Raw genomic sequence first — 26,496 nt, 5'->3', positions numbered from 1 at the left:
CCATCACACCCTTAGTGTTGGCCCGAGTTTTTTTAATTTTTACGTAACTGCCATGTCCCTGCCACAGGCTGTGTTTTAAAAATAATGCTTGCACATCTCCTGTAGGGTTAGCCACACCACCAGCAGGCCAGAATTTCAGGTTTTCCAGAATCAGTTGACAGCCAGCAGGAAGAATATCTTTGTTTTAAATATATACTGTCAAATACTCTATTTAAAAAAGAAAAAAAAAAAAAGCTATTGAAAACTAGCAGTACAATTGGTCTCCTAGTCAGACAGAAGTGGAAACTGATGCCTGGTTTGTGGTCTGAGCTGCTCTGATGGCTGCAGAACAGGACATCACTGACAGCTATGGCCCTGTTGCCTCGCTTAGCATTTCACCACGAACCCCAAAGCCCCAGTTTATTTTCTCTGAGTGTTCCAGTGCTGCACCCCTGCCTTAGCACAGAGGAGCTCTGCTGCCTTCTCTCTGAGTGTGAGCCCCTGCGGCACTGCTGATGTCCAGGACACTGAGGGTTGAGCCTGCAATTTGTTTGAGAGCCTCTGAACACTTGTGTGTGGCTGCAGACCTTTCATCTCGGGCACTTTCTGGTGGAATAAAGGAAAAAGTGATTGCAGTGCTCCTGTAGTGATGCTGTGCGCTGCAGCTTTTTGTCAGCAACGATGTTTGCCTCCCAATGGCCTGCCCTGAGAGAGGAGTGAGGCCAAAAATACCTCAGGTTTTGGGGCTAGAAAAGCTCAGCTGTGTTTGCAGAGCCCCAGGCAGGAGGGCTGTGGGTTGGTGTGGTGGGGCACAGAGCACCCAGAGAGGACATTTAGGGACAGAGAGCACGAGACAACCCCTGCAGAGGTGGCACCAGCACTTGGAGTGTCAGCCCTGAGCTGTAAGGCACTAATTACCTGCCGTTCATAATTGTTATGTAATTAATGTGGGATGGTTCCAGCCTGGCTCCTGCACAGATTGAGCCTGGATTATGTCAAAGCAGCCTCACCACCACACACCAAGAGTTTGATCTCCACTCTTTCCTGGGCTCAGCAACTGATGGCTGGGTAGAGTTTTCCAGGGAATTACATGAATTTGAGACACTGCATGTGAAGGAAATATGCTGGTTTTTATAAGCAATTATTGTCCCACACCATGCCTTAAACATACACAATAATTTCACAACGAAAGAGGACAGTCATTTTCAGGGAAAATCAGTTTTTCTGGGTATGTGTACGATACATTTAGCCTTTCTTTTACTTAAAAAATCGTTGGGAAACTACATGGTAGCAGCCTTCCTATTTAGCAGCAAGAGCTTTCTTTTGTGCTTCAGGAAATTTTCACATTGGACTTTTGCCAAATTTTGTTACACGCCTTAAATACATGAAATATTTGGAATGGCCCCCTATAATGAAAGTAAGCAAGGATAAATTGGCAATGAATGACTTCCCAGGCAGTCAGTCACACAAAATCCAGTGATTTTTTTGACTGGATTGCCAGCTGAACTAGACTTGGCAGAAGTCAGGAAAAGGGTTGAGGTCAGCTGGAGGCTGAGCATGGTGCCTGTGGGAATAGGGCACTGGTTATGGGAAGCAGGGAAGAGCATGAGTACACATGGAAAATAATGGAATAGCTAAAAAAAGAGACCAGTCTGGCCTGTCCAGGTGTGTGATCACCACAGTGGGTCCTGTCCTTGCCCTGAGCTCCAGGGTGTGACACATGACCAGCCCTGAGCAGCACCACACTGAGGTGCTGATCAAAAACCAAAAGCTGTTTCTTTGTCATAGTGATGCCTTCAAATTTTACCTTTTATAATTCCCATGTATTTGTGACCCTGCAGTTCTTTAGTGTCACACTCCCAACCCCACAGTCAGTGTCAGCTGCTGCTGTCCCATCCTGGGCAGACACAACAATTCCTCTCCAGGCCTGGCAGCCAAGGACACCTCACTGCCTCAGGGCCAGAGATGCCAACAAAAGGGAGCTGGGGGGCAAACTGGGGGTCAATGACTTCATTAGCTGAAGCTGGAATTGTTAGAGTAACCCCCAATGTGAAAATGGATCAAACTTACAAAAGTGTGCAAACCCTGACCCGTGGTCAATTTTTGGGTGTAGCCTCTGAGGGAGGGTTTTGTCTGCCCAAAACGTACCTGAAGGCCCTTCAATAAATATAGCTGCTTTTTATTCCCTTAACTGTGTCTGGCCCTGTTTTTAGGTAGCCCCAAAAGCCCCCAAAGGCACGGAGTGATCCCCAGACTGCTGGCAGCAGCCCCTGGGGACTGCTCAGGTTGGTAGGTTGGGATGCAAGAAAAAGCATTTGGCAAGGTCTGAGGAGGAGAACGACCATGAACAGCTTTCTAGAAGTGTGTCTGAATTGCAGAAATGACTATAAAGCCTTTTCTGTCACTGCAGCTCTGACCCCCACACTGAGCTGTAGGGGGGTCACTTGTGCCCCTCAGCCCAGGGGCAGCCAGGCCCTTTCTGGGGTGAATAGTGAGGAACCTGGGCAAAGTGCAGCTGTGGTGGTTTGAAGTATAAGATAGTTTAGCAGCCTCCTCGGGACCAGATTGTTGTTGTTGTGGCTTTGATTGCTTGCCGTAAGAATTTTATGCTCTGCTCACCTGAAATGAGCTCTTTTCCACCCTGGCTTTGGTGTAAAGGTGGAGAGAAAAGGTTTCACCCCATCAGCATTACAATCTGTGCCTGTGGGCCAAAAACAGTTTTTGTTTTCTTGACTTGTGCTAAGTTTCCACATTACATTAAAAATAAATTCCTACTACTTTTTGTGCCCATAAAAAATCTTCCAAAAGTGATACTAATTATTATTTTTCCAGCTCTTTGATTTGTTTTATGTAGCATATAGTATTTATTTTCTTTAATATTCAAGGATGGAAAAGAAGTAGGATAGCAAACAGAAAATGCAAATTTTCTATTCCTAAGGTACCTGCATCACAATGATAACACGTTTGTTGATCTGTGTTTGTGTCTGGTTTATGCCTTGTGGTTTCTTTTCTTCCAGAGGTAATAGATAAAAACTTCAGTGCTTTGTTTTCTCTTCTTTGTACTGTATAAGTAGTGGCTGGTAGGTCTTGGTTGTCTGTGGAGTTTTTGCAGGTGAGCAGGTGATGTGACCTGCAGCTCCTCACACCTGCACACAGGACAGGGAAAACTCTCTGAGCAGTGGGGGTGGAACAAAAGGCTGAGCAAAGAGAACCATTAATTTCTGTAAGGACCTTCACATATGGTGTGTTTTCAGTGCCTAGAAGCTTGTTTGGGAGTTAGTGCAGGAGGGGAAGTGCTGGGAATGGTGGGTGGTGCGGGTTGGAATTGCAGCTTTTTAACCTAGTGACATCAGAGTCAGACATGAAGGCCCCAGAGTCCTCTGCATTCAGGTGGAGCTTTGCATTTATTTTGGTGATGGTAAGGTTTCAGCACGGGGGTCCTAATTCAGCCAGCTAAATCAGAGGACATATTGCTGGGAGTTAAACACCCACTATCCTTAATTATTCTGGTGCTGTTGGGTGAGTGGTTGGCAGAAGTACAGTGAAAATCTTCATCCCAACTCTCCACCCAGCAGTGCAAATAGCTGTATTTGGATGACTGACCTTCTTAGCAGGACATGGTGTTTTTCCTGTACACAGGCCCCACGTTATAATGGGACATCTGTCACTTTGTTAGGCTGCAGAACCTCCTGCAGCTGGTTTTATTAGGACTCTGCTGCATAACCCCTTTAGCTGAATGACATTATCAGTGCCCTGCTCTGTGCTTCAGAGGAATTGTCAGCACGTTGCAGTTCAGTGTGTCACCTTTAAATGGTAGTCATTTAGCTGGAGCAATGGCATAGACCAGCACTTGTGGAAATTTAAAGATTTATCTGATATAAATATTTACAAGATATGGGTTTCCCTGGTAACTTGAAATATCTAAAAGGCAAACCTGTAAATATGTAGGGAGCTGTGACGCTTCTCTTAGTGTTAAGATTTGTTCAACTATTCAAGCTGTGGCACTAAAAAACCATCACTTTTTTTTGGAAAGTTATTTAGTTGTACTGCAAGACAAAATTAGGTTCATATCTCTTGTGAAAAGAATAAGAGATATGCAGCACTGATAGCAAGTAAAGCATTTGCCTGCTGTGTTTTGTAATAGCACTTGCCTTAATTTAAAAATTATTAGAAAGAGAATAACTCTGGCCTCTCAATCACAGAGTAGCCACTGAAAGCAGCCCCTAAAAGTTGTGCTTTCATGATTGTATGGCCCTTTTTTGGGAGCACTCTGCTCTTCCCCCATTCTCTGATCATTTAAGGACTAGCAAGTGGCTGTGGCCACTGAGAGGACAGCAGGTGGCTAATTTGAGCCAGGATAGCAAGACCTGTAACCACAGCTTGTCCCACCTCTGTGCCATATTCTGTTTGTACACAAATTATTTTATAACTCTGTTATATATGTGGCTTTACTCAGCAGCTCTGGAGACAACTGTAGCTTGTGTTCGTAGAGCCAGCAATGTTCTGTTGAAAGGAAAAGGTGTGGGAGGAGAATAAAAGGGGGTCTTGTCAACAGAGTTTAGAGTGGTTTTTGTGCTTTTTGATTGCACTTGGAGTTCCTCTGAGCAGGAGGAGGATGAGAAAGAAGCAGTGACACAGGAGCTGCTTGCTGGGAGTCACACAGGGCTTGGGACACCGGGTGTGGACCCAGAGTTTGGGTTGAGGTCTGGCCTTGGTGATCCATTTCCAGCCCCTGCTGGCTCTGTGGCTCTCTGTGCACCCCCTGGCTCCTCCACAGCAGCCAGGAACTGCTGCATCACTGAAGGTTTCACTCCCAAATTGCCAAAATCAGGGCAGCACCTTTGCTCCAGGTCGGTTCTCTGTGGCTGGATCCCACAGAGCTCCTCCAAACTTCCTGGTGGGAATGTGCCTGCATATGATGGCAGTGATGGGAATGGCACTTGGCAGCTACCACTTGGTTGAACAATATTCTTCCTCTTCTCATTTCTCTCTCTTATTGCATCTGGATACATCAGTTGTGTTTTTACAGCAAGCAAGTAAATTCATCTGCTTTTTTTCCTTTTTTTTTTTCCTTTTTTACCATGGGGATACAGAACTGGGCTGTTACAAGACAGTATGTTTCCCTAGCTGTGCTCAAAATGTGAACTTTGATTCCTCTTTCTTTAGTTACCAAAAGCACCTCTGCATTGTTTTGTCTTTGAAAAAGATAATTTTAAATGCTTGATAGAGATTGCTTTGCGGGTTTCTTTCCCTAGGAAACCTGAATTAACCTGGTTATCTTTCTGACACCATGTCAGGCAGTGGGATGGCAATCTCCATAATTGCTACAACTCCTTCAGTAGTAGCAGTGGTATCCCATTTTATGCAAGTGCTAGAACAACGAAGTTTATTAATGTTTTACATTACAAAAGTTAGAGAGGAGGTGTCAGAAATAGAATTCTAAGAATGAAGGGAAGAAGTGGGGGAATCCAAGGGGGGTGTCCCTGCTTGCTGCTCTTTACCTTTTCCTTGGAGTTATTTTCCTGGAAATAAGAGTTTCAAAAGACCTGGGAAAAAAAAGTAATTGGTGCAATCAACACAAAGTGTTTTTTTTTTCTTTGAATTTATGTTTTTAAACAACCATTGATACAGAGAAGCATTTAAATTTCCTTTAGGATAGAAAGGTGTGGGGTTTTTAACCTGATGCCACCCCCTACCCATCCCTTGCCCAACTCTGGTGTAAATCACAGCAGAAGAATTCAGTAGTATTTTTCCCCTTGTTAGAAATAGTTTTCAAGAAAAGATGACTTAAGGAATATTTTATCTGTTGCTGCAGAAAAACCCCACATTTTCAGCAAGAAAGTGATTGAGGCATTTAACTGACCTGAAGGCTGTAGCTGAATTCCCACTGTATTTTTTACATTATGCCCTATATGCCTGCTAATGCAGAAAATTAGGGTTTTTATGGTTTCCCTTTCTTGTTATCAGCAGCAAAACTGGATGGCTTTTCCATCCTTACACAGTACTGTGTGTTTCTCTGCCTTTGAAAAGGGTAATGTTCATGTGGCCTACAAAGCTCTGAAAAATGAGAGGATTTTGAGTGGAGAAATTGAATTTCTGACATAGTCTTCCCACAATACATTCCTGTGAGTTAAGAACAAAAAACAACAGAAACTGTTTGTATTTAGATGCAGCTCTGAGTGATGAACTGCTTCTCAGACATTTGGATGGAAACTGATGGCTTAAAGATGGGGTGTTTTTCTTTACTTAAGAAAAAAAAGGGGATCAGTTTTGGTTGCAATTAAAAGAAAAAACAGGCCATGTACTTTGCTTGAGAGGAAGAGGGATTTCAGCTAAAACCAAGACTTTTATGTGCAAATGGAAAAAAGAAATGAGAAGCAAATTGAATTTCAGCGTTTGCTATGTGGATACTTTGATCACTCAGGCTGTTCTATTACATGATATAAGATATGTGGATCTTTAGTAGAGTTTATTGAAACTCCAGTAGAAGGGAAGAAATCACAACTTCTGGAACTTGGTATTGGCAGCACTAAAAGAAAGTGCAATAACATCCCCTGAAACAATTCTGTTTGTATCCCAGCTGAAGCTGGTTTTGCCACTCTGCTTCATTTGCTTTTCCAGATTTTTCATCAATTTTTAATGAAAAACACTGTGAAACAAACCGTGGAAAGCAGAGCTTTACTTAAAAGTTTCTTCGATTGTATGGCAAGTTCAAGATTTAATGAACTGCAGCTATCAAACACAACTGTCAAACTGGCAAGAAATAGTAAATTTGGCCTTTTCCCTGCCACAGAGGAGAGATGAGGATGCTATTCTGCCCCTCTCAAGCCAGGGCTTTGCAGGATTTATTGTGGAAGAGCAACAATGGGAAGCTTTCCTGCTCAGAGATGATGTCCCCTGGGAGCCCAAAATCTCTGTGTTTATTCAGGTTAGCTTGAGAAAGCTCTTGCTGCTGGGGATGTGTATTGACACAGAAAGCAAAATTTGAGGTTGCATAAGAAGGAGGAACATAAAATATTCTCTTTGTGGAAAATGAACAGAAAATCCCATTGTTCTGCATGCAATTTACTCTTTTCTGGGAGAGAGAAAGTGATGCCTGTGCCCCTCTGCCCCCCTTTGCAACCCTTCTGTAACTCTGTCCTCTCCAGAATGGTGCTGCCTGCCTGGGGTTGCCCTTGGTTGCCCCTGCCACCTGTGCCTTGCACGGAGGTGGCATTCCCAGATGAATTCCCCAGTTCTCAGATCCGTGAGATCTGAGATTCCCAAATCCCCTGTGTGTGCACAGCAGGGTCAGGCTCTGCTCTGGCCAGGATGTTAGAACCCTGACTGCTGAGAGTTTTCAGCTTTCTGTGCTGACAGACACTGACCCTCCAAAAAACCACTATGTTTGACCTGAGGCTGTACAAAAATTAAATTGTAAAATTAATTCTAAAATTAAAATTATAAAATTTTAAAATTAAATTATAAAACTGAGATTATAAGTGTATAGTGTAAATAAAAGTATATATAATCACATAGTAGAAAACTTACCGTTTAAAGTCCTAGGTTATATTAATATATAACCATTAAATATATTATTTATAATAGATGTAAATTATTTATTATAGCTATGATATATTATATGTATTACCTATAGTATTTATTATATATATTATTTATTTTATATATATAAAACAAAATAGAAGTTCTAAAATGAAGGCTCGTGCTTCTTCTTCACCTTCTTCTTCATGAGTTTGAGTAATATTTTGTAATTAGATAAAAAAGTCCACATTATGAGCCATGAATACTTAGTTTAGTTTAAAAATTACTTTGTGTTATTTCTTAATTAAGCAGTTTATTTTTTAAAAAACCTTATAAAAAGATAAATAGGACTTTGTTAGAGCGAAGTACTACAGAACTCACAGTTTGTGAGAGTGTTATGTAAATAAGAACTAATAAACATCTGAGTCCAAACCAAAAATACATTTAATCCTGAGAGCAGAGTGGCCTGTGAGGGGACAACCAGGCTCACACCTGGAAACTGCTACCAGAAAGGTGCTTCCAGAGATCAGGATCAGCCAGAAAATGTCTGTGGGATGGAAATTAGGCTAATGCATCAACAAGGAGGTTCTTCAGCTTTTCTATCACAAACCCCCTGTAAATTCTGTGCAGAAAAAGAGCATCTCTTTGCTGGACACCCAGAACTGCAACAGCTTTCTGGGAGAAAGGGTTGATGGAAGGGTGTCCTCAGCTACGGGTGTTGGAAAGGAGCTCAGCAGTGGAGCTGGGAAGGGAATGGAGCCCCAGGAGAGGCTGAGGGAGCTGGGAAGGGGCTCAGCCTGGAGCAAAGGAGGCTCAGGGGGGCCCTTGTGGCTCTGCACAGCTCCTGCCAGGAGGGGACAGCCGGGGCTGTCACCGTGATGTTTTCTGAAAAATCCCCTCACCGGGATTTCTTCTCCTGGGAAGCTTCAGCCTCTCCATATTTTGCTTCCCTGGATGTGATTTGGAGAATTGGAGATTGGAGAATTGGTGATTTGGAGAATTGTTCGCCCAGCAGGTGAATTGTTTTTCATTAATGGCCAATCCCAGCCAGCTGGGTCAGACTCTCTGAGTCAGCCACGGGTTTTCATCATTCATTCTTTTCTGGCTTTCTGATGTCTCCTCTTTCTTTAGTACAGTTTTAGTGTATAATTTCCTTTTAACACAATATGATACTATAATAAATCAGCCTTCTGAGCCCTTGGAGTCAATTCTCACCTCTCCCCTGGTCCTGGGGACCCTCCCAGCCCCACAGCCGGGGGGTCGGGCTGTGCTCCAGGAACAGGGACAGGAGCAGAGGGAACGGCTCAGGCTGGGCCAGGGCAGGCTCAGGGTGGATTTTGGGAATATTCCTTCCTGGAAAGGGCTGTCCAACCTGGCACAGCTGCCCAGGGCAGGGGTGGGCTCCCCATCCCCGGGGGGATTTCAAAGCCCTGTGGATGTGGCACCTGGGGACGGGGTTGAGTGGTGGCTGTGGCAGTGCTGGGGAAGGGCTGGGCTCTGACCTTCGAGGGCTTTCCCGACATAAACAATTCCATGGTTCTGTGATCTCTGTGATTCTGCAGCTCCTTGTGGTCTCTTTGAGTTAAGCCCCTTCCCCTCTCTCTCTCGGGGGTTCAGTGTTTGGGTGGGTGGGGGGCTCTGCCACGGGGTGAGAGCAGTGCAAAATGAGGGCAATGAGTGAGGAAGGGATGAAAGTTCCTCCCGTGAGTAATTTACCTCTTGTGCAAACTCTGCTGCTCCAATAATAGCGCTGGAAGGACAGGTGTGGCTGAAACCAGAGTTTTTTGGGGAGCAGAAATCCAGGCATTCTCTCTAAGGTGTGAGGATTTTCTATCCTCTTATCAGAGAATATGAGCAATTGTTGAGTTACTTAAAAAGCAGACTTCAACATGTCCTTTCATATGCCATGACACTAATTTGGGTGAGTATTCAGTATATTGTCTTTGTGTTTAAAGTAATCCACACTGGAAAACCTTCAAACTGAATCAACTCCAAAATCTCTTACTAAGCTATTTTTTGAGTGTAGCACAGTTAATATGATTAGGGACATATTAGTAACACCTGGAGAGAAAACATGTGCTGTAGTTCCAGTCAGGTAAATTGTTAAAAACTGAATGTCTGCCTAAGTGGGTCTTTGACAGTCAATATTATAAAATGTGGATTCTATCTGTAATGCCATTGGTTTTACAGCCCTAGCATAATTTCATTTGACATAAAGCCTGAACACATTTCAGCAATCCCCAGCCAAATTTTGAAAACTTAATTTTCAGCTCACAATTGGTGCAGTGCAACTCAGTTCTTACCCTTCTTATAAAATATTGGTGGCTGTGACTCTTGTCAGTGTGAGATTTTTTTCTGTATTTGCAAGGTGTAGTATTGGAGTATTTGCTGTTACAGCATGGCCAGATAACGTGAACAGTTAAGGAAATTTCAGACAATCTTTGTACAAAACCAGAAACTGAAAATGGACAGTCAGAAGTCCTGAGGAATAGGGAAGGATTGTCATATGATGGAATCATCTTAATTGTTGCTTGGCCAAGGTGAGGTGCATCATTGGTTTGTGTTTGGTTTTTTGTTTGTTTGGTTTGTTGGGGGTGGGTTGTTTTGGTTTTTTTTTTGGTTTTTTTTTTTTTTTGGTTTTTTTTTTTTTGTTTTTTGTTTGTGTGTGTGTGTGTGTGTGTGTGTGTGTGTGTGTGTGTGTGTGTGTGGTGGTTTTTGTTTTGCTTTGTTTTGTTTCACTTTTTTTGGGGGGGGGTTTGTTTTGTTTTGGTTTGTTTCGGTTTGGTAGTTTGGGTTTTTTCATTGCAAATTTGTAGAATTCAAAGGTCAGTAGATTGAGGAATGTGTGTAGCAACATCATGGAAATTTCATCTACATTTTTTTAGGGGGTGAGACAGGACAGGACTCACTCACTGGGCCTTTGATGTGCTGAGGTGAGGCCTGTGTTTTGTCTGCCTGTGCATCTGAGTGAGCCCCATCTGCTCAGGGGCTTGGTGCAGTCCAGGCCATCCCCTGCGGGGCTGCAATGTCCAGATGTGCTGGAACATCCAGATGTGCTGAGACAGGCAGTAACAGGGTCCCTAAATGGGAACTTTTCTACTCACAGTCCTGGGGGCGAGGTTGGGAAAGGTGATTTTAATGAAGACCCTGCTCCTCTGAGAGCTGTGGTTGGAGCAGCTCTGTGTTCTGCTCCGTGGCCTCTGGAATGCCCTTCCCTGCCCTCCTGGGTGGGATCCAGGTGTCCAGAGCAGCCAGTGCTCCTCTGGTGGGCTGTGAGTGCAGGGAAGGTGGAGGTCGAGGTCTGGTGTTGCAATTACCTTTTCTTGCTGAAAACCAGAGTCTGTCACTTTTCTTGGCAATTTTTTTACAAGGTTGTGATGAGGCTCTGACCCTTCAGGGCTTCTTAAGCACAGAGTGTGGCTGTCAGGGAGCATGGTGCCAACAAGGCTGTTATCCTGTGCAATAAAATCATGCAGGTGTCATGAAAACCTTGTGTTTTGCTCTTTGCAGTGGTCCTTGATTTTCCATCAGAGCCCTGTCAGTCTCTGGGGTTGGTGTGTGTCTGTTCCAGCCTCGTCCCTCATCTCACACAAAACTGCAGTTGCTTGATATTTCAAGTGTTTCATTTTTTTCCTTGAAAATGTTTATAGATGGAAAATATTATATATAACAGGGGTGTAACAAGGTCTGAGATGTGCTGACTTCTTATTCTTGCTTCCCTATCGTGTGTTGGCTCACTTCAGGGAGAGAAGCTCTGTTTATAGCAGTCTTGAGTTGAACTCTTTTACAGCAGATCTATATTTGGGCATCTTTGCACACATCCTGGAGTCTAAAATGGGCACCATTATTCTTCCCTTGTAGAGGAATTCAGAGATTAGTTACTGTCTGTAAAGAGCTTTGAAAATGTCAAATGCTGTGTTTGCATATTTTGAGAATATAATTAGAAGACAGTCAATTAATCTGCTTCCTGTAAATTAATACATCAAAATTGTTTGCTCTGTAGAAATTGTTTGTGTGAATGCTATGGGGTGGATTTATCTTTGTTCCTTTTTATTTTTGGTACATACGTGATGGTGTTTGCTGAGGAAGCCAGGCTTCACTTTTGCAGTGCACAGTATGGGAGTGCAATCTTCAAAATACAGGCTGTTCAGATAATTTCATTATTTACCTGCCTGCTCATTCCTTAAAATGAAGCTGCATGTTTTCAGCAGTGAGGGTACTTTATTACCTAGAAAATTTTAACTTAGGCTCAGGAGGGTTTTTAATTATTTTCTGTGTTTATTTTCTGTGTTGGGATGGATGAAGGAGGGTGTGTGTCTCATCTTGATCCTGTATGCTTGATGCAGGAGCCCTCTGGAGAGATTTTTCTGGTCCATATTACATAAGTAATCAGAATAGAAGGTTATAAATGTTCGTTCTGGCCTTTAAAGTCTGATCTTTTAATTAAAATACAGGGATGTCTTCTGCAGGGCAAAACAGAGGCTGAGGTTTGTGTCAGAATTGGTGTGGAGGAGCTCTCCTCACTGCCATGTTTCAGAAGAAAGGGCTGGAGAGCTCTGGCTGCTGTTTGGACAAGGAGGGGAAGGCTGTCAGTACGAGGAGAAAGGTTAAGGTTGTGACAACTGGTGAAAAAATGAGACAGCATGAAAAAAAGAGCAAAACACAGAAAGCTTTGAGTCCTGAAAAATGTTTAACACTGCAAATGATTACAGTACTCCCTTTGGTCTGTTTCTGTTTTCCCCATCTGTCTTTCTGTATCAGCTTGAACATCACATTTTCTATTGATGCAGCTACATTCCTACTGATACAGCTCTATTTCTACTACTTCAGTTGGATTTCTACTAATTTATTTGTACTGTGCTTAGTTGTGTGGCAGGGCTGTAGTCCTGGTTCATGTCACCTGGGCCGTGCTTGAGGGGGGACCAACACCTGGAGTGAGTTGAATGTTCATTCCCTCCAGTTTAGGCCCAGTGGAAGCTGCTGAAACCCTGAAATGGGGCAGGGATGAGGAGTGAGGGGCTGTGCTCCCAGCCCACCTGCAGCAGGGAAAATGGGATTTCTGTGCTCCTTCTCCATCACTTGCACTGCAGAAATTTCACTGCCGCGGTCCCCGCAGGTGCCTGCCCGTTTGGTGAGCTCTCCACATGAGTGGGTCCGTCCTGAAAACCTCTCAAATTACCATTAAACCAGCACTTTCCGAGAGAGTGGTTGTTCCTTTGCCAGCATAAGGAATGTTTTAGGGAGAAACCGAAGCCTGGGAGGGAGCAGAGGCAACAAGTGGTGGCTGGAATATTTTTGTGTTTAAGGGTGAGCTGCAGCTCTGAGCACTGTGTCCTTTCCCCGGTGCTTGGGAGGATCAGGATGCTGGGAATGGGGTCGAGGGTGAGCACAGGGCTGGCTGTGTCCACCACCAGGTCTTTGGAGCAGCTCTGTCTGTCTCTGGGCTTGGGCAGGCTGGATTTGGCCCTGCTTTGTAGGAATCACTCTCCACTTTTCAGGAATGCAGCCTGCAGAATTATCCTCAGGGCACATCTCAGCATCAGTCACCTGGGGAAATGAGATGCAGAGATGTGTCAGTGGCAGCCCCAGGAGCTCTGGTGCACGTGGGAAGGAGGCAGCAGCCCTGGCAGGGCTGTGAGTGTTTACTAGAGACTGTGCTGTCACTGCAAGGCAGCTCTCAGGTCCCTGGGAAGCAAGTGGCTTGTGGTTTCTGGCAGCAAATTCCCACTGGGCTGTGTCAAATGCACTTTGAGAGGAAGGCACCCGTGTTCAGTTTATTATGAGTGAATAATTTAGCTACACTTACTTGTTGTACCCATTCCTGTAGGTTTTGCTTGTGAGAATTTTCCTGTGATGTGGCAGAATTTTCCCCTGTTGAGAAACTGCTGCTAAGTACAAATGGTCTGCATTGAAAATAGAGCAGATGGGGCCATATTAGCCTGGTTCTCTCATCCATGAAAACGAGTTCTGTAACCATTGTAATTTGGTGTAATTTCAATGCAAGTCAACAGAGTTGCAGGAGAATTTAGGTCCTCAGTGACCTTTGTGTATTCCTTGACTTCTGTTTTCTCTGCAGGTTGGTATTTTCTAATTGACAGAGTAAGGGTTTATAACACAGGGTGCATTTATGTGTAATCGCCCTAACGGGACAACTGTTGATTGCATAATTACATATAATTACCTCAGTTGTTCTTGGCCTGACAATATTTGCAGGATGGCTCAGGAAGGCGATCCGCTGTCAGATTGTCAAAATAGATTTTATGGAGCAGGTTGGCACTTGATTAATTCAATATTGGCTGAGGAAAGGAGACATCAAGCCATCCCATCCCTCACCCAGAAGAAGATATTTAGAATTTGCCCAGTTTGAAGCTAAACCTGGAGCAGATACCACAGCCCATCTCTGAATATTCTCAGTGTGGCAGATCCAAATCAGTATTTTCTAATGTGCTCTAGGCAGATAAAAGCCCTATTCTAATTTATCTTTGGAATATGTTTCTCCCTAGTTCTGTTCAGTATCTGATGTCTACCTATCAGGGATGATGAAGTAACACTAAAATAGTAAAAAAACCCCTCCTTAATCCCCAGGTGTCACCAGAAAGAAACACAGAACCTGAAACACTCCAGTGTGTCTCTACCAGGCTTGCAAATTACTTCTTTATTTTTTTAAAGAATCAAAATTGAACCCAAAACCAGCAAGAAAAACCCCAGGAAACTTGTTAGAGCCAGCACTTTATGAAGGCACCAGCACATCTCATTTATAATCAGGTGCAGAGCAATCTGAAGGCTGTAGAAGACTCTCATGCCACCGAGGGAAGTTTTAATTAGCCCCTCTAGGACTATGAGAAAGGCTTCAACCAAAGGTCCAACTGCTCTAATTACCTGTGCCACACCGTGGCTGTGAGGACATGCTGGGGAAGGCATCTATTTAATATTATTTTACTTTTCCCTTCCCTCTGCTCTGAAATGACTTTCCAGTTATTTTCAGCTTCAGGACTGTTTGCATTACAAATATGTGAATTCTCTGTGTTTGCTAGCCCAGAAATCCTGCACAGTGAACCTCCTGCTCTCCCTGCACATCACTGCCAGTGCATTTACCACTTCCTTTGTCACAGAGCAGCACCAGACTATCACCAGCTCTGTGAATAACCACTTTCTTCTGTTTGTTTTGAAGCTGTTTTCTCTGACTTTTGTTTAATAGATTTTTTTACTTTAATTGGAAAAGAAGTAGACCTGTGACACTCTATTCATGCACTTTGTACACCTCCTAATTTGGCAGACTCCTGTTGCATCCCTGAAGTTGTTCCTTCCATAGAATTACAGAACATTCTGGTTGGAAGGGGCTGTTTTATGGGTTTTCTAGTCCAACCCTCCCTGCAATGAGCTGTGACTTCACCTTGATCAGGTGGGTCAGAGCCCTGTCCCGCCTGCCCTTGAATGTCCCCGGGGATGGGGCACCCACCTTCCCCTGGGCAGCCTGTGCCAGGGCCTCACCACCCTCATGGTAAAATACTCCTTCCTCATACCCAGTCTGAATTAGCCTCCTTCTTCTCAAATCCATCATCCCTTGTCCCGTCTCTGGGCTGAAGAGTCCCAGATTAAGGTTTTAGTTATCCAACTGGGACATAACCCTTTCCATACCACTTCTGTTTTTTCCTGAACCTTTTCCAATTTATGTCCGTGTGAAAAGTCCAGAAGTGCCCATGGTTTTCAGGATGCTTCATAGTGTAACTGCCTTGTTCACTTTGTTCTGTTTCTCTCCCAGCCACCCCTGTAGTCTGATTTTCTTCTGTTGGCATGGCTGAGCATTGGGATGGTGTTTTCCTGGGACCTTGCTCCTGAGTGGTGCTACCAAGCACGAAGTCCATCTTTCCACATGTGAGGCTTGGGATGTTTTTCCTCACGTGTGTCACTTTGCATTTGTGACAATTAATTCCGTCTGCCCTCATGCTGTCCAGTAACTCAGGCCTATTGAAGTTCTTAATAATAGATTCTCATCATTACCATCTAAAATAATTTACAAATTTTGTCATCCTTTGTAATGGCTGTCCCAGTCCTCAACAGAATTCCCTGAGGAAGTCCTTTGATGACTTTGTTTCATTCTAAGAACTGACAGATGGCCCAATATTCCAACTGTTTCCTAGCTTTTGAGCAGATTTTTCTTTCATTTTTCTTTTTTTTTTCATGTGTGGAGTGACCTTTTTCTTGTAAGTCCTAGATGCTTAATCATTTCCCTAAATATCAGTCAAAATCACTGTGAAAACCATTTCTGTTGCAATCTGAACACCTGGTGACCCCTCTGAGAGCTCCTCTGGGTTTAGAGGAGATGCCATCCTTGCACAAAAACCATCTGACTCTTCCCGAGTACATCGTGTTAATTCTGATGTCCACTCATCCTGTTCTCATTATAGCTTCTACTAATTGGTGTGATACAAGCATGAAATGTGTTGGCTCAGTAGATCTCCCTGGAAACTTCAAAATGAATTCTCAGTCCTGTCATCGTTCCGTTCTCATGCTAATTTAGCAGCAATGGGATGTGGATTTCCTGCCAGGAGTGGTGCCACAGCAAGTCCCAGCGTGGGGGAATCTTCCCTGGCAGAGAGGAGCTCTCCTGCACACCATGCTGCTGGCACAGCCATGGAATTACAGGATGGTTAGGTTTGGAAGGGACCTTAAAGCCCATCCATCCCACCCCTGCCATGGCAGGGACACCTCCCAGTGCCCCAGTGTCCAGCCTGGCCTTGGGCACTGCCAGGGATCCAGGGGCAGCCCCAGCTGCTCTGGGCACCCTGTGCCAGGGCCTGCCCACCCTGCCAGGGAACAATTCCTTCCCAGTATCCCATCTCACCCTCTTGTGGTTGAAACCATTCCCCTTGTCCTGACACCACACATTGCAATAAATAATCTCTCTCTGTGAGGGATTGCTGCCTTCTCCCCAAACATTTCCCTCACCTCCACACATTCATCCTTGCCCACTTATTCTCTCCTAGAGGTGCTGCTTTCTTCCCAACATTTCCCCTTCTTTTCCTTCCCTTTCCCCAGGATGTGAGTAATACAGAGTACACATTTTGTTCTGTGTTTCAGAAGCTGGGCAAAATACTGTCAGTAGAACACATCTGAAAACTCCATGAGTTAATGTGTCCTTGGATAGCATAAGCTGCTTTGATTTAGACTGCAATTTGCTGCTTTTCCTTCTGGGACTACTGAGGAGTTTTCAGTTGCTGCAGTGATTGTTCTCTTTTGCTCAGTAATTTACTTGCATTTCAGGTTGCACACAGGCTTCCAGGTTCTGAAATGAAAATGTCTTTAGAAGTCAAGAACAATAAATATTTTTAGCTTGTCATGTTAAATTTTAATTAGTCACCTCTGCCACCTTTTCCAGCATCAAAGGTTTGTAACACGCCCTTGCAAACATCAGGCAGTGAATGTAAGCCTTAAATACATGGCAAATGATTACTCTTCCTCATGCTCACATTGAAGACAGGCTTTTGTTATGGCTCTTAATGTTTTGGTAGCAATCTTGGTACACAGACAAATTTTCCACCAGTGTTTTTCATCTCTGTTTACCATTCTTATCAATATTGATGCCTGTGATTTTCTTTTTAATTTATTCTCAACATCCTGGCTTGAATAGGTAAGCCAGGACTGCAATAAATCAGTGAAAAATTGGGAAATAGCACCTGGCCAGATCATGGCACAACTAAGTTTTAAAGTGACAATTTCACAGTGCATTATTATAAATTAGTTTTACGTTTAGCAAGGAAATCTTAGGGAAAGGCAGTTTTCTGGGGCATCATCACTCATTGACCTCAGTGGTCTGAAAAGCAGTATTTCTGTTACAGGGCACGTATCACTTGGGTTAATCTTTTTTTTTTTCCTGTGGGTTTGAGGTGGGGAGGAGGTGTCTTTTGGATTTCTGTTTCTCTGGTGTTTTGTCTGTGTGGTTTTTGTTTGTTTGCTGTGTTGTTGCACACTTTTTTTTTTTTTTTTAGTGAGAGTTTGTCTGATTGATTTTATTTTTTTTTAGTCAGAACACAGTTTTTTTCCCCTCTGAAAGGGAAATGTTGGAGCTGCGGAGGGTTTGCTGCCTTGTTCTGAGTGCTGCCATCCCTTGGGCGTTTTTGCAAGGTCAGAGTTGTGCTGTGAGCTGCTGGGCAGCCCAGCTGTGGTGCAGGATTTCTGCACCCAGAGTCTGAGCCTGGCTCCAGCCTTGTCTGTGCAGCAGGCACCCATCAGCTCCTCCCTCACTGCTCCTCTCACTGCAGGGAGAAGCTCTGGTTAGCCCCAGGTAGGAGCCAAGGAGTGACACACAGCAGTGCTCCTGATGTCCCTCAACTCCTTCCTTGGCTGTCACTCATGCCTTCATACCTGTGCCAGCTACCTGAAGCTTCCTCTCCTCTTTTTTTTCCCCAGCTTTACCTTCAAAAACTCTGCCAAAGGTGTTTTTGTGCAAATGAAGCCTTTCCGTGTCACTGAATACTGAAAAGACACCTCGAAATGAAATTAGTTCATTTGTTTTATGTCAAAACACAGATTGTTCATATTACCCTCTATGATTCCAGTGGTTTTCAGAATAAACATAAACAACAAAATTGTCTAGTTGAACTTGAAACACAAGTGTGTTCCTGATATCCGACAGACGGGATAATGATGGTGATGAGGGGAGTTGATGTAAATATGTGCTACAGTGCTTAAATATTTACTGTTTTCCCTTCAGAAAAGGATGGTGTGTATGCAGAGGGGTTTTTTTTACCTGTACTGTGCTGCAGTGATGTGCAGGCTGAACTGTTTGGTATTGAATGGCAGTGCTAAAATTATATTGTCTCTGTGTAATTATATATACAGGCCCACTCACATACATCACTTACTGGAGAATGTAATAGTGCATCACAGACACCATCTTATTTTCTTGTAGTGAATTAGTTTTTTTAATTTACATTTATTTCGAAAAGAGAATTTAAATATGACTTTGAGTTTGTTTTCAGAGGCATGTTATGGTATTTTTGTTGCACTTTTTGTGCTCTAGAATTGATTATTTCTGGATAAATGAAGTGAAAGCTGATGCCAATGCTAGAATGCAATATGCCTGTTTGGGGGGCTGACAGATGTAGGTGATTTCAAAACAAATGCCGTCTGTAATTTAGCTTTAGTTGTCATTGGGTCCAGACCTACTGTGGTTGCCCTCTAAGTTAGTTTAAATGTTGTATGCATTTTCTTGGCCTAACTGTGTGTTTCTGGCGTGCCTGTCACCATGGTAACTGCACACCTCTGAGTTTAAATTCTGTGACATGAGATCACTGCAAGTCTTGCTTTAAAGAGGTCTGAGTTGCTGCACTTTGAAAGTAGGGAGGACTCTGATATTGTCTCTCCCTTTAACTTGAATCCCCACACAATGGGATTAAATCCAGTGCTTGTCTGCACTTGAGTCTTTATTCTAATTTTGTATGTAACAGCTTTATGAAACGCAAATAACTTGTTACATAATATGCAGTGCTGAACAGTGTGATTTATCTTTAAATATGCTTTTTAAAATAGACTATTCCACTCTATAAACAGAGCACATTTGTGTGTAATCTTGCTGCACTTTTCACTGTGCTGTAGGTTATTTCCAATGCACTGTATTGTTGTAAAAGCTTTTATCTTTCACTGCTATGGAGAATCGTATGGACCTGATTAAATGGGTTTTTCCTTGCTATTCATGGTGTTCAGGTTGAAGTGATCTGCTCTGTTGAAACCTCAGATTGTTATAAGATTGTCCTTGTACTCATTTATTATTCCTCTTTTGGGCTCTGGAGCTCTTTAATTTCTGAGACTTAACAGGTCTGAGCCTGAACTTCATTTAGTTAAAGCCTGTTAAATGTGAATGCTGCTTCTGATTCGGCCTCATTTCTGTGGTGATTGTCTGTAATCCTGCAGTTCTGGTGCTCTTCTGCATGAAGATTGCTTTTTACATGCATGGTGCTGTTTAACAAACTAATACAATGCACAAGTGAATAATTTCTCCTCCTGGAATGCCTTTTCCTGTGCTGTGTTACCCAAAAGGAAGCCAAATGTCGGAGTGCTTGAGTTTGGCTGTTGGAGCCCAGACAGGAATTTCTGTTCCCTGTGCACAGGTGTGGAGGTGGACGAGGGCTTGAGGAGTTCTGGGCAGTGAGGGCAGTGGAGGGATCCAGACAAGTTCAGTCAGAATTTCTCCTGAATGACCTCAGACCCAAACCCAGGTGTTTTTATGACCCTCACTCTTCCTCCTGCCTGTGAAAATCCTGGATTTCTAAAGGGTGTATCTAGGACACCTGTGGAAATTAATGTGTGTGTTTAGGTAGAATATTTTCTAATCTGTTTTCATCTGAGCTGGAAGAAGCCTGTTTGCTGCCTGGCTGTAAGTTGTTACACAAGCTGTGCAAAATAAGGTTGTAAATATCCATCCCTGTCAAATGGGAGCTAAGGTGGCTCTCCCCTCCCCAGCAGCTAAATCTGTTTATGCTGTGTTCTGACAGTGGCAGAAACCTCCCTGAAAGTTCTGTGGAACACAGGGAAATGGCCTTCATGCAAGAAATGTGAGATTTTGGGTGAATAGCATTTTCTCGCAAAAAAAAAAAAAGAAAGGTAGTTGCCATATAGTTATGGGTGAGACTTCTTGAGAGAGGGGAAAACATGTTTTGGAAGTGTGATGGACGAGAAGTGAGAGGAATAGTGGATTTGTGTTTACAGACAAGCTGTGGGTCTGTTGGGCAGTAAAGCCAGCATTGGGAGATAAAAGAAACAACGGGAAGGATTTCACTGACTGATGGATGGAAAAAGAGATTTGGTTTTGCAAATAAACTTTAGCTTTGCTGAGAAATGAAATTAGACATTGAAAGGTGAAAGAAGCAATGAAGAAGAAAACCCCCTACATTCCAGAAGAATTAAACATTAAAAGGGAGGGTTGTGCATTAGAGGGGAATCTCTGGGATCAGGTGTTCTGGGAAGTCTGAACCTCTCCAGTCCCTCAGCCAAGGGGAAAGAGAGAAGGGAAATGTGGCTGGGAATTGGGATAAGAAGGAGGCTGCACCTCCAAAAACGTGAGAGACCCCAGGGGAATGGCCCATGGCCTCTGCCTTGGTTGGAATAAAGGCAAAGGGCTCCTCTGTCTGCTGTTTGGACACAAACCCCTGCTGTTGGTGGGTTGATTTTCCTAACAGAAGGGTCCCTGTTCTTCTGGGAAGGTGGGGAATAAGCTAGAGCCCATGCACAATCTGCGTTTTTGGGCGGAGGTTGTGGTGGCTCCAGGCTTGGGTCCCCACGCTGGCTTGTGGGGGAAGTTTTAGGTTAAAAAATGCAAGAGAGAACTACAGACACCCCACTGTAGTTGTTGTTGTACTTGGCTGTAGGAGCTCTTTAGGGAATTGTATTTTGTTGTCTTGGATGTGGAAGTTTAAGAACAATAACTTAGCAATAAGTACATGAAAGCTATTACCTTGATACACAGGGGAATATTTTCAGAGTAGTTTTAACTTCATGTTTCAAGACTAAAACTTAAAATACATGTTCTTTGGGCTGGCAACACACTGGGCTGAGTATAGAAAGTCTTCTGGTGATTTTTATTTGGTGGGTGGGATATTTTTTGTATTTTCTATTTGTTTTGTTTGGTTGAGTTTTTTTTTTTGTTGTTGTTTTTTAAAATTTTATATATTTTTTAAATTTAAGAGTTTCTGAACTCTTTTTTCCTTTGTTCTAATTTGCAGCATTATTTTACTGTTCTCTTTGGCCATGAGGGGCAGAAGCCACTGGAGCTGCGTTGTGAGGATGAGGTTGATGGAGATGAGTGGGTAGAAGCTATTCACCAAGCAAGGTATGAAACTCGATTTGTGATCCTCTGATCCATTTTATTACAGGTAAATGGATAATACTTGAGAACCTAAACCCATCTTCCAAACAGAAAGAAATGATTACATGTATTAGCTGGGTGTTGTTTGCAATTCATGAGTACCTTATAGGAAAAAAACACCTTTAACATTCAATGCTTATTTCACTGTCTTTTATCTTTCATAAGCAATTGTGCTGCTGTTGAAATTAGTTCCAGAAGAATATTATTTTATTATAAAGAAGCCCTAGGATTAGTCTTCTGTTAGAGACAAGTGTGTCATGTGAATGAGGAAATTAATGATATGACAGATGAATAAATGAGTTTTTCCTTAAAAACTCTTACAGAGAAGTAAATGTAAGAAAGAGGAGGTGAAGCCACTAAGATGATGAAGTGTGACAAATAAAATTTTGACTTCAAAACTGAAATTCTGAACCTCCTGAACCACAGTTTTGTGAAAAGGGTTGTGGTAGGACCCTGAGCCATGCAGTAGTCTGTGCCTCAGGAGAGGCCTGTGTGGCAAGTGGCCGTGGTTTAGGTGTAATCTAAATTAAAGTCATCTCACTGAAGGCCTGAGGAATGCAGGAGGTGTGAGAAACAATGCTCACTCTTCAAAACTTTTTGAAAGTCTAATAAGGGATAGAAGGGATAAAATCGAGTGCTGGGGTGCTTGGCTATTTGCCAAAAGCAAACCATTGACCCAAACCATGTTCTCTATATACTGTTACATTACAGGGGTACATGCATATTCATAAGAGTTTGCATTGGGTCTGTATATATTCAAACATTCCTTTGGGTTTAGATGTTCTTTTGGTTGGTTTTAACCTTTGGCTTGTCTTCATACCATCTTGTAAATTAAACCAATATATTTTATTTCCTGTGGTTCCATCCTGTTGTTTTTACACTCCCTGGTAACGAGGACCCAGTAAATTGGGTTCTGGTTTTTGTCACTCTTGTTTTACCACTCAGTCCACAAATGCAAGGAACCACATAATTATCTTACACCATTCTCTGAGTTAGTTAAATAAAAGCATGTTAACATCAGATAGTCTCTATTTTAATATTATGCTACGGCCTAAGAGATAATATATTTATCAAATTACTATTTACTATTTCTATAAGCTGTACGGTGCATACCTAAATGGACAGATTATACTATACCAAAAAGCAGCTAGAAGGAATCACATATTGCACTATATTAGGATCTTTGTGATCAATAATAACTTACAAATCAAAAGATAATACCTAAATGTGAAAGGCAATAACTGTATTTGTCATTTATAACAGGAGGCAAAGCTGCTGCCGAAATGCACTTTCTGCAGCCTCCTCCCATCCACACTCACCTCAGCTAATCTGCAGTGCCATGGTAACGCTCAAGGAGCCAGGCAGCTCCCGAATTGCTTAGGACACGAGCCATGTAAACAGAAGTGATTCTGCTTCAGAACTAAAATTGAACATGAGCAGCTCGTAGTTTTTAATTTAGAGCTTGTGAAGTGAGGCCCTGGGGCTGCAGGCCTTGTGCTGCCTGGGCAGCCAGCTTTGGGAGCTGTGTCCTCCTCTGGTGATGCCTGGAGAGGCTGCCTAGAGCAGAGGCTAGACAGTGTTAAAGGAATAAAGTGGGTATTTATTAAAAGGTCTCAAAGGATGCACCTTGGGCAGCACGAAAGTGTGGCCAAGGCTCCACCCAAGATACTCCCAAGGTGCACCCAGGATGGACCCAAGATGGACCCCAAGTCATGAATTCTCACACTTTTATCAGTGTGGTCCATGTCCATGCTGGGGTTCAGTGTCCAGTCCCAGGTTCTGCAGTCCCTGCAGGCTGCTCTCCTCCATTCCCTGCTGTTTGCACTCTTTGGGCTGAAGCTGCAGCGGTGTCCTTGGTTCTGGGGCTGGACAAGGATTGTTCTGTGGGACTGAGCTGGGAGGAGAGCTGCTGGCACTTTCTGTGGAGTTCAGAGTTAAGTGCTAATGCAGCAGAGAATCTGGAGAAAATGAAGGCTAAAACTGAAGGTACTGCTGATTGTCTGAGTGGTGCCCTGTCCTCTCCCAGGCCAGCCCTGCGGGTGGGCAGTGGGTCACCACATCATCCCGTGCCCTGGGGGTCCCTGGGGCTCGGGGCTGGGCCAGTGTCCCCTGTGTGACACCACAGCCCCGTGCTGCCGCAGGGCTTGGCCTGGTCTGGGACAGCTTTTGCTGTGCAGTGCTTGATGCCCTGCAGGGGCTGCCTAGAACAGAGGCTGGGCAAGATTGAGAGAATAAAGTGGGTGTTTATTAAAGGCCTCCCAGAGTTACACCTTGGGCAGTCAGAGGCCTCCCATGGGCTACACACAAGATGGACAATGGTTGCAAGTTTTTCACACAATTATAAGTTTGGTCCATTTGTATTTCAGGGGTTAATCCTCCAATTCCAGCCTCAGGTAATGAAGTCATTTACCCCAGTTTCCTCCTCCCAAATCACTTCTGTTTGTACTTTCAGGGCCTGAGGCTGTGAGGTGTCTTTGAGTCTCAGGCCCAGAGGAATTGTGTTGTCTGACCAAAATGTTAAGACAAAAACTAACACTCTATTTGGAGTTTCGACTAATACCCTAAAGCAGTACAGGTTTTGAAAAATATAAAAGCTAAATCAAGGCATCCTTCTGACAGTGAGGAAGGGAGCAGGGCTTTTTGCCTCGTGCTCGTGGACCTTCAGGGACAGCACCATCCTGGCCTTCCCTCTGTGCAGCATCAGTTTGGCTTTGTACAACCTTTACCTGAAGGGAGGGACACACAGGGGAGATCTGGGCTCTGCTCCAGGGACAGGGACAGGAGCAGAGGGAACGGCTCAGGCTGGGCCAGGGCAGGCTCAGGCTGGGCCCAGCAGGAATTTCCCCATGGAAAGGGGGCTCAGGAACTGCCCTGGCACTGCCCAGGGGGGTTTGGAGTGCCCAGCCCTGCAGGTGTCCCCTGGAGGTGGCACTGAGAGCTCTGGGCTGGGGACAGGGTGGGGACTGGGCACAGCTGGGACTCCATGGGCTGGGAGGGATTTTCCAGCCTCAGTGATCCTGGGATTCTTGTCTATTGCCTGGTCTAAAAGGTAATACAAGCAATAAGAGCTTCATGACATGAGGTAAATTTTTTCTCCTTGCAGTTCAGTCTGTAAGTATGTCACACATGAATTTTCAAGGTAGAGACTGACACAAAATGAAGGCAATGGTAAACAATGCACAGCTGAAAATAGTGAGAACTTGCAGAGAAGTTGGTTGTGACATTCAGGGTCAGGGTGGCTGACTTTTGACTCCAGCAGGGAGTTGTAATTTCAGGCTTTACAGGACAGCTGAGTCTCTGAGGTAACAAGATCAGTATTTTTTATCTCCACCCCTTTGGCTATTTGGCTATTTTCACCTTATTTGGGCCTACCTCCTGATGATATTAAACTATGAGCATCTCTGTGAGGGACAGTCTCAAGGTCCTGTGCCATTTTGGGGGATTTTCTTCATCACCTTTTCTGCATAGGTATGTAAATTTTCTTGGGGAAGTTTCCCAGGGATACAGACACAGCTTTCTTGTGTTTTCTTGGACAAAATTCCAACAAGCCACCAAAAAAAATTGTAAAATTTAGTTGGTAAGCATGGAGTGTCATTCCCTATTGTGGGTTACCTCCTTGCTCTGATGATTTTCTACTTCACTGGAAGCTGCTTTTGTTTGCTTTGCATTGTGTCAAGTAGAACAGCCTGGAGTTTCTAATTAGTTACTAAACCGTTGGGTCTTTTGCTGAAGATAGATGAAAAGAGGCTAAAATAATAGTTTTTGAGCATTGTGTAAGACTTTTCTTGCCAACTTAATTGAACAAAAGAACACAGATTGTCTTTAGGGATTGAATTTTGCCTTCATCATGATCTAGACCTTTTCCCTTAAGTTTATCTGTATTTTGGACAAATGGGAGAAGTGCCACTGCTGATTTGAGCCTAACCTAAGGATTTTTTAGGAACTGATGAATGGAATTTTATGTAGCTCTTTAAAAACACTTTTTTGTACTGCCTCAGGTGTCTTAGTTACAAGTTGTTGGAGGCATTGAGAAGACTGCCACTACTCTTATATTGAAAAGAGACCGGGGAACATCTTGTTCCGTGTGAATATGCTGGCATTTCAGAAAAGGAAGTATTTAATTGCTTTCCAGAGGGTCATATCCTCATGAGGAGCTGTGGTAATCCCTGTGTTAGCTGAGACAATGCAATTGAGGTAGTTGAGGCTTTTTGTTTTCTTAGATTGACATATAGAAAATCTCACTTTGTACTGCTTTTCATTGGTTTTTTTCCCCCAAAACATATTTGTAGCTATCAGAATTTCTTCCATGTCTAATTTACTTTGACAGTTATAGACAGAGTGTTGAAAAAAGGATGCTGCAATCTCACTGCACCCCATGGTCCACTCTGGGTAAATAAGAATTTTATTTGGATGCCAGTACCTAATGAAAGGATCTTTTCTGCTGTGATGTTGTCCATTTTCCCTGTCCATAGAGCGCCCTCCTCACATGGGGGATTGTTTGGCTTTTGAGCAGGAAGTGGGATCTTTAATCCAGTATATTTTACTGGAACCTCATTATCAGTTCCACATCTGTACTTACTTTTTTGCCCCTTCCATTTCATTTGAATTTTCACTATTTTGGTTTCTCATTAATAGCCAGGGTGGCAGAGCATGGTTTGCTCCTTCTGAGCTGCAGTTTTGGCCAGGAGGATTTATTCCTGGCAAGTCCTAGTTCCTCTGTCAGTGACTGCATAGGGAGGTCCTGTGTTTGGCTTTCTTCCAGGACTTGTTCTCTTATGAAAAAAATCTCTTTAACCTGCAATACACTGAGGTGTACTTATCACTCTCTCTTACAAAATCTTCTATATTTTAAGGCTTTTTTGCATTTAGCTCAAAAACTCTTATGCTTTTTATTTTTCATATGAATGCAGTATTAATAAAATTTATTGGACTTCTCTGCTTTAGCTTATTTCAAAGTCTTAAATTCCCACGTGTGGGAATAAAAACCCTCCTTTCATGCAGGCACAAGTGTGAACTTAATTGGGAAACTGATTTGAAAAGGAAATATGCTTTTTTAATTTATTGCCAGCTTAGTTGTAATCAATCTCATTCCTCCAGGTCTGCTTACTGCACAGGTGATGTGGGAGAAGAGC

At 43.4% G+C, this 26,496-nt stretch overlaps 1 protein-coding gene across 3 annotated transcripts in view; it reads left to right on the top strand.

Moving 5' to 3' along the window:
* The window catches only part of RASGRF2 (Ras protein specific guanine nucleotide releasing factor 2), a 131,648-nt gene that overhangs the window by 20,697 nt on the left and 84,455 nt on the right, over window positions 1–26,496 (top strand). For all 3 annotated transcript variants that reach the window (XM_059874164.1, XM_059874163.1, XM_059874162.1), the window contains exon 2: window positions 21,222–21,328. In XM_059874164.1, coding sequence (XP_059730147.1) covers window positions 21,222–21,328 — 107 coding nt within the window. The remainder of the gene's footprint in view (window positions 1–21,221; window positions 21,329–26,496) is intronic.

This window comes from Haemorhous mexicanus, chromosome Z (assembly GCF_027477595.1).
Source record: "Haemorhous mexicanus isolate bHaeMex1 chromosome Z, bHaeMex1.pri, whole genome shotgun sequence".
Classification (NCBI taxonomy): domain Eukaryota; kingdom Metazoa; phylum Chordata; class Aves; order Passeriformes; family Fringillidae; genus Haemorhous; species Haemorhous mexicanus.
Note: the sequence above shows the minus strand (reverse complement) of the source record. Positions and strands in the feature narration are given on the sequence as shown.